Here is an 8840-nt window from a genome sequence, read left to right as displayed (position 1 = left end):
CGTTTTTGAGGAAACCATGACTCAATTTTTTTTCAGGATTCTTTGATGAATAGAAAGTTCAAAAGAACTGATTTTTTTTTATTACTTAAAACTTTTGAATAGTAGTGTATAACGATTTCCTCGAATATAAAGAGGCCTACATAAATATGTTCTTATGAATACGTTCTGATTGGCTTTGATTTTGCTGCATCATGCAGCAATTTTGCTTTCATTGTGGGCAGAAAAATAACATGTCACTGGAAACTCATGTTGCGTCTGATTAGGACACATCGTGAAATATGCTGTTTTCCATCTATATTCCTCTGTTCTGATATACAAATGCCTGCAGGTGATCACGAAACTCAATCGGGTGCCATCTAACATTATTGCCTATCTAATTATTTAGTTTCCTAAGAAAATAAAAATGCACTAAAGTATTAGTCATATTGGTTTCAGCGTTCTTGCATTGTACACATTCAGAAAGAGTGTAAGGTTGCCTGAGTCCAGGAGTGATTGCGTAAGTTTCACTGAGACACTTGTCTTTATTTGAATGAAAACATCAAGCTCTTGAGACAAAATAGTCCTTGCAGATGATTATATATACAAAAACAATTGAACAAAAAAAAAACATTCAAGAAATATACAGCATCATCCACATATTTTTTTAATTAGCAAAAAACAAAAACAAAAAAAACACCATGCTTGTCCTTTAAACATTAAATTAGAATCCAATCTTTCGAAAACCTCGCACAGAGTAAAAAAAAGGTGCAAATATATACAAAACACTTCATTGCAGCCAGCGTTTTAGACTCATTCTCACGACTCCCTCAAACTATTTAACGCATTAAAAATGGATTTAAAACAATAATTTAAACAAAATTAAAAAAAAAAAAAATTCAGTCCAATAATTATACAAAATATATTTATATATTTATATAGAATTAAGGACTAGGCATAGCAGTTGCCCATTAACCAGTCATCCAATCAACCAGTCAGTCAGTCACAAAGCTCTCGACACGTTAATAAACTCCATATATTTCTGAAACTGTAAACAAGTCTGTTACAATAAAATTGATTAAAACATTTGGGATAAAGAGACAAACCGACAAATAAATTAGAATTAATTTATCTGAGACAAAATGTTTTTTTTCTTCTTCTTTTATAACTAGAACATTGACTGAAATGTAGTTATGGATCTAAAACAGACATTTTTCTTCTACTGTATCTACTGAAAAAACACCACAGTTATTTTTCCACTCACTCCGCTCTGTTCCTCACAAGTTACAGGTGCTTTTAAAAGTATGCCGTTTCACCACACCACAAAAAACAAACTGCAAAGCGCCTCTTTTGGCTCGGAGTTCTGCTGTACGAAAGGAAACGGGCGATTTCTGATATATGGCTATCGGCCGAGGCGTAGTTAGTGTTAGCTCTGTCTTCACCAGTCCAGCTAAAAACACCCCGGTGGGCAGTTGCACTTAACGATAGTCAGAGTTATCTTACAGGCAGTATGTACGCGACCAAGCTAAGTCCACTTCCCCCACAGTACGTTTGGCTTTACTCACAGTATAGAAAAATCTGATGTAAACCTGACGGCGTGGTTTCAACCAAGAGGTGCTAAATCAAAAAAATTCAACCACTGAGGTTTATTTTTCAGCTTTTTTTTTAAACACAGATTTATGATTGCGTTTCATTTCTCAAAGTGGTTTGTCCAGACGTCAGATATTGGTTTCGCACCTGCATTGCTGACGACGCAGCTTTGGCAAACAGGCAGTATTTCCTGATGTATCGTGTTGCAAGAGGTTGAAATGCCAGAACGGAACCAGATTCATTAGTTGACCCCATTCCTCCAACAAGAAAACAAACCAATGTTCAAAAAGATTCTGCTTAATTATCATCCTGCAACTTTTTCATATGTTAATGAGCCCCACATTTAGTTCAAAACATCCTGCCTTCACAATTCCGACAACAAAAATTTGGCTTTTGATGATGCCATCTCTGAACGAACTGAGATTCTCGTTATCCCCATCCAAATCCATGTGCTGAATTTGAAGGCAGGTTTAATTACATTCAATGAAACTTTACGTTTAAAATATCCAGATACATTTTGTTTGTTGAAATGGCCAAGTTTTAAAACCCTGCAGGATGAGGTCTACAGCTACTAAACTAAAAGCTATTCTTTTGTCACGACTAGTAGTCATCAGCAAAATCAACTGACGTATAATGTACTTATAAAGGTACGTGATCACTTTTGATGGTTATTGAATATCTACATTCAAAATCAACAAACTTAACTAATAAGGCCCCGATGGATTTCCCTACTGTTTTAATGATCACATATTATGGTGGGCGTTTGTTTGCTCGAACTGACCTTGGTGAATTAGGTTTTTTAAATTTTTAAGATGAAGCAAATAGTTCTCCCTGTAGTCCTGGCTGTGATCGACTGAAGGTATTTTGTGTTTAAAACTGGAACATGTATAATGAGGCAAAGATTTATTTATTTTTTTGCAAGATTCATGCTGTACATTCTCGGTTGGTGATTTTCCTCAACACAAAAACACAATCGATTCGCTACTAGACAGGGCAGAACTCAGAACCACAAATAGCAAGGAATAGAAAACAGCTGAGAATACTTTGAAATTCACGGACGCATCACAATTCGAGTACCTGGAATATAACGGTTTGAAGTTCACCTCCGTGGCAGCAGAGGGCGCCGCCACCGCCGTCACGGAGACAATGAAAGTCCGATAAAGAGAAGCGGAAATGACTTAAGGCCTTGTTGTTTGTGTATACAGACAGAATTGACAATCTTTATAATCGATCAAGCAGGAACCTTATCGTGGTTCACGATGAGGTTTTTACGGGGGACGACTGAAGAGTGGTGTGGACGAGATTTGTCTAGCTGCGGACTTCTACTGTCACTCTGTCAAAAATTGCATTGGCCTGCTGAAACAGCGATAAAACAGAGTAGAACAGTCGTCCCTTCGTTGTGCTTGGCATTGTGAACACATTTTGGCTGCCATTTGGACAGAACAACAACAGGGAAATGAAAAGGAGCGATAAGTTGCATCTGCTAACATTGAAAATTTAGAGTCAGGACAGTGAATCTGAACACACAGGGAACTTAAACTCATGGCTTGCAGGTAAATCTGAGAGTTATTGCTCTAGATGGATCTACTACATTAAAGATGCCTGTCATCAAGGGACGAAACTCGGCCCTCGCCAACGCAGTCTTGGAGAAGAACCACAGAATCAGAGTAAACACTCCAAACCTCACAGTAACACAGCGGTGTACAAAAAAGCAAGGGGTGCAAAAATGTCTCCCGAAGGATGAATGCCCATCCCGGAGCACATTTTGGCGAGGGTTTTGGGGAGTCATATCCGGACGCAACAAAAAGGCAAGCTTCAAAAGATGCTGATCCATACCTCTTGACAAGTAGAGGTCCATTTGGCCCCATAATCACAAAAAAGAACGAAAAACAAGAGAAAAGGCGCTTTTATAGGTCTATGGCATTTTCGAGACGAGGAGGAGAAGGTTCCTCCCATTCTGCCCAGCCTCAACACTACCCATAATGCAGTTCTCCCCAAATATTTGGTCTCCATTATTGATTCATTCTGATATAAATATCTTCATTTCTGTTAATGGAGCTCATCACCCCTGCGAACAATTGTTCTTGAGGCACCTCTAGGAGGTCGATATGAAGAATTGTTTTCTGATTACCCTTTCTAAAACAAGATGCTTCGTTTCTCTCCCAGAAAGTCGGATATTTTCTTCAATGGCACTATCTTGGCAAATTAGCTTCCAAGGCAACAGCACATGCACCTTTCCTCATTGGAATGTATCTGATCCACAGTAGTCCGTGTTGAATAGTTTGTTAGGCAGGCCGATATGAGCGGCGTTCGGTCCGGGCATTAGGGAGTGCGGGCGTTTGGGCGTACAGGTTCTGGGTCCAGGAAAATATTGGGCTTCGTATGCTGTGCTGTGGTTCCTTTAGAGTTGATTGTCCAGTGTTTTAGCCTCACTTTCTGCTAGCACAAGCCGTGCATTATCTTACACGGGTCGGTCCGCCGGACTCCATAAATTCAGTATCAACCCTCCCCCAAACCCCCTGAACACTTCCCCTCCCGTCCCGTCCGATCCGTCACCGCCCTCAGCTGCTGCCAGACATCAGGTTAATGGCTTGTTCCAGTTTGTGTCGTAGCTTGTGTTTGCGACAGTAACCGTCTCTGTCCAGCGCTGTCAAAATCTGCAAGAGAGAGAGGAAGAGAGAGACAGGCCATTAAATGAAGGCCGAATTCATGTAATAATTCAATATTCAAACATCGTTTTGAGCGTGAGAGATTGTGGATGCTCACTGGAGCTCTTAATGACAATGATAAATGACCTCATCATATACGACACCGCACATTCATCAAGATCAAACCACGAATACAGAAACAACATTTGCATATCAATTCAAATCTCATGTGCATCTTCAAATTACCGTTAGGCCAATTTGCACGACCACTACCAGGATTTATGGTTTTCAAGATCTTACAACTTTTTTATTCAAAGGCTTCTGCATAAATCACTAAAATTAGTTTATGTAGTAGATATAAGTTGTCCCTAGAAATTAATGATATGAATTTCTTACAAAATCACTTTTTAATAGTGAAAAAACTTTCTAATAGTGTGTACGTACACACACACGCACGTCTGTCAAATCACATAAAAGTTTGCATTTATATAATATATGTGAGTGTATATATTATTATATTATTCATATATATATATATATATATATATATACATACATACAAACACACAATTATATAAACACTAACTTTTATGTTAAAAAAAAATCATGATTAATCGATTTTTGACAGCATATAAATTATATTTAGTAATTATACCTATTGTAAGAATATTACATTGGATGGTGTTGCTTTACTTAATACTTAGTTTAGCAGAGATGACACTGAAAACCCCATATATACATTAAACCCCTCCAAACACTTGAATCTTGAATGCTAGTATTTTGTGTAAATCTGTACCGCTTAGGACGGGGTGTAAATAAATATCCCATGTCTCACCTCTTCCTTGTACTTGTTGATGTAGAAGTACAGTTCACTGAGCGCGCTCAGTGTGTTGAACTCGTTGCCATGGAGACGAGACTGCTCTACCAGATAGGCGTCCATGTCCTGATCGCTGATACTTGGCATCTTGCTGATGTCTCTGTAATACCTTGAAAACACACACACACACACAAATACCCAGGTTAAAAATGATTTGCTTTGAATTGTAAATGAACAGTTTGCAGTTAATCTACTGGGGAAAATGAAAATCAAAGTTTAGGCAGCATCTAACCAGTTGGGCCTACTAAGTACAGAATTACAATTACTATTGTTAAAAGTGGAGTGTCAGTATCCTTGCAGGTTTTGATCAGTCAGATAAATCCGATAAAGTGTGTGGTATTCTGAGGCATGTGCCCGTACCTCTCCACCCAGCTCTTGTAGTTGGGAATGTCTTTAGCATAGAGGAGCTTGTTTGACGGAGAGTCTTTGCCCAGGCGATGCTCAGACGTCGAGCAGGAGTCCATGAAGGTCTGAGCCACCACTGACAGACAGGCGTCTGTAATACTGTTCTTGTGGATGTCAAAGACAAACTGAGGGTTTTTTATCACATTGACCCAAAACCGCAGAGGAAGGCTGGGATAGAAATATAGAGAGAGACAGAGAGAGATACAATAAAATCTGATTACATCCAAAAAGCTTTTTAGTGATTGTGGTCTGTCTTGAATCGCACACACAAATACATTATTTTCCAATTGCTCCGAGAGCTTACTGCATTCACTAAACAAATGGAACTGAACTGGCGACCCGGCTAACAATCGAAACAGATGCTGTGGAAAATGAGGTCAAAGACCGGAAGTGCTCAGAATCTCACCAGTTGCTCTTCCAGGTGTGCCGTACGTCCGGGTCGGTGATCTGTCTCTTGTCCGCCTGCTCATCCAGGAAATCAAACATGTATTTGATGGCCAGCGGGAGAGCGCTGCCGCGATGGGCCGTACTGAATACAGTCTCAAACAGATCGTCCACAAACTTCTGCAGTGTGCCCTAAAACACCACACACAAGAGTTAACATGTTTCAATAAAATCTGTCATATCAGTAATTTGTATGCAATATTACATACATTTTATTGAATAAAACACTATTCGTGAGGTTTTAATTGATATGTTTTGAAACTTCAGTGTAATGGATGCCAAATGATTCTTTTTAAAAGCAATCTGTTTCATGTTGTGCAAATAGTTCACTACAAAATGGTTTAAAAATGCATTATTTACTTTGGTACACACTTCTTGTACCAAAGCTAAACGCGTTTAATTTGTTCCGTGTAATACAATTTTTTCTATTTTTGAACAATCACTACATAGCTGGAGTCATACAACAAGTTCATATTGACCAAGTCTGTCTTTGTCTGTGACACCGATCAAATTTAAGTTAGCCTGCATCTTGTTGGCTTGTGGTCAGTAAGGTTAGTCTCTTCTGCTAACCAAGACTGCATTTATATGATCGAAAGTACAGCAAAAACACTAAAATATTGTTACAATTTAAAACAACTGTTTTACATATAAATATATTTAAGCATGTCATTTATTACTGTAATGCAGAGGTATATTTTCAGCATAATTACTCCAGTCTTCAGTGTCACATGATCCTTCAGAAATAATTTTAATATGCTGATTTGCTGCTCAAGAAACATTATTTTTAGTCTAAAATAGTTGTTTATTTATTATTTGATGAAAATAAAGGTTAAAAAGAACAGCATTTATTTACAATAGCAAGAACTCATTAAATTGATCAAAAGTGACAGTAAAGACTGTCATTGTTACAACATATTCTGAGTAAAAGTAAAGAAGATCTTACAGAGCCCAAACTTCTGATACACTGACGCCAGGCTGAGTAAATAACGACAGAATCTTCATTTCTGGCTGATATAACCCTGGTATAACCACGGTTAAACACTGTAACAGCCTTGAGTTGTTTCTGTTGTTTTAATAAATACTTCCGTTTCCTGTGTATACAAGATGGTGTTCATGTACCTTGGTAGCCAGTAAGCGTGTGAGGTAAATCTCAGACACCATCTTGCTCCCGCGGTCTCCTTCCCGCTGGTCTGCGTGCTCGTGGTTCTTCACCAGGTGCCAGAGTTTGGTGCCCGTCTCCTGGTCAGGGGTAATCATGGGAGCCCTGGAACGCAGGCTGTCTGGACTACTAGACGTCCTCAGGAGGCTCTCTACACCACAACACCATTGAATCCAAATTAGCAAATGTACTTCTTAATGCATTAGCTTTTACATATCTTAGCCAGTACATCTAAACGCATCGTCACTGAATCATAATATTTATCTTTTTAATGGCTGTCTCTCAAAACCTAGCGAGCCGCATCAACGTTTACTGTCTAGAAGGGTAGTTGTCCACATAAACATCATTATGGCTGAAATGGATCCTCTTACAGTATGACTGATTTCAGACAGCCTACACATTGAGAGCATGTCTAAGGTGTCCAAAACTGCTGTTTAGCTAGGCAGCTCACAATGTTTTTCAAATGAAGAGCTCAAACAAACTGACTTCAGCCAAGAATGGTTGGTGAAAGGATCTTAAATTCCCATTTGAGTGAAACACGCTGCATGCGGTGCTACACAAAATGCTGAAAGAATCCGTGATATATTAAACAAACATGGCTAAAGCCGAGGATCATGTGGCGTAAAGCGATCCGAGAGACTGTGGCTTACCGTATCGACTGAGAGAGCGAGTGAACGTGAAGGAGTTGGCGATGTTGTAAGCGGATACTTGCTTCTGAACCAACGCCACCAAAGACCCATCTGTCACCTAAGATGGAAAAGGAGAACTATAAAAAAAGCATCTCCATTTTTTGTACAGCACGTGACAAGCATTTGTAAATTTGCATAGCATAACGGAGCAGCTGCCAGGAAATGTTGTTCAACCTGGTAGTGCGCCAGTGTGTTCAATCTCTTCCAGTCGCTCTCGATCTTTGTGGTGACGTCTTCATCCTGGAGGATGATTCTGGTCAGTCGACCCTGTCGCCATTCTGTAGGACAATGAAGGCATTAGTCTGGGATGATGATGTTTCTGAAGTCGGAGGTAAAACTTTTGCTATGTTTTAGTCAACATGCGAGCGAGATAGATCGATAGGGAGGCAGACAGACAGATAGAATGATAGATAGATAGATTGAACAATAGATAGATAGACAAAGACACAGATAGATTGATTGAACGATAGATAGAACGAACGATTGATAAAATGATAGACAGATGGATCGATAGATGGAACTATAGATAAATAGATAGATTGAACGATGGATAGATAGATAGATAGATAGATCGATTGAACGATAGATAGATACAGACAGAACGATAGATTGAAAAATGATAGATAAAACGATAGATTAATTGAAAGAGATAAAACGATAGATACAGACAGAACGATAGATAGACCGAACGATATATTGATTAAATGATAGATAAAACGATAAATAGATTAATTGAACAATAGATAAATAGATAGATCTTTTGAACGATAGACAGAGATAGACATAAAGACAGAATTAATGTTACATGATTTATATGATCCTAATAATACTCAGTTATTACCCAGGTCCATGTCGTCGGCCTGCGGGCGCTGTGAGTACGGGATGCCCTTGTACACGGCATCTAGCAGCTTGTCCTTCACCTGAGTGATCGTGTCACAGTTTAGCACCTTAACAGGGATTTCTGTACCGGCCTCTCCCTCCGGAGGAATACACATGAGCGTCTGAGAGAGCAACACACAGACACAAGTTACAATATTTAACAACAAAAGAAA

General features: G+C 39.0%; 1 protein-coding gene across 2 annotated transcripts in view; it reads right to left on the bottom strand.

Moving 5' to 3' along the window:
* Positions 1-497: 497 nt before the first annotated feature.
* The window catches only part of plxna3 (plexin A3), a 172510-nt gene continuing 164167 nt past the window's right edge, over positions 498-8840 (bottom strand). For both annotated transcript variants that reach the window (XM_077223064.1, XM_077223065.1), the window contains exons 25-32: positions 8630-8789; positions 7963-8066; positions 7750-7846; positions 7060-7250; positions 5903-6072; positions 5452-5664; positions 5050-5200; positions 498-4223 (exon numbers count right to left, since the gene is read on the bottom strand). In XM_077223064.1, the coding sequence (XP_077079179.1) occupies positions 4128-4223; positions 5050-5200; positions 5452-5664; positions 5903-6072; positions 7060-7250; positions 7750-7846; positions 7963-8066; positions 8630-8789 (1182 nt within the window). In that variant the 3' untranslated portion in view covers positions 498-4127. The remainder of the gene's footprint in view (positions 4224-5049; positions 5201-5451; positions 5665-5902; positions 6073-7059; positions 7251-7749; positions 7847-7962; positions 8067-8629; positions 8790-8840) is intronic.

The sequence above is a fragment of the Siphateles boraxobius genome, unplaced genomic scaffold (genome assembly GCF_051911475.1).
Source record: "Siphateles boraxobius isolate OS27281-9 unplaced genomic scaffold, OSU_SipBor_1 9, whole genome shotgun sequence".
NCBI lineage: Eukaryota > Metazoa > Chordata > Actinopteri > Cypriniformes > Leuciscidae > Siphateles > Siphateles boraxobius.
The sequence above is the reverse complement of the archived record's forward strand: the minus strand, read 5'-3'. Positions and strand labels throughout refer to the sequence as shown.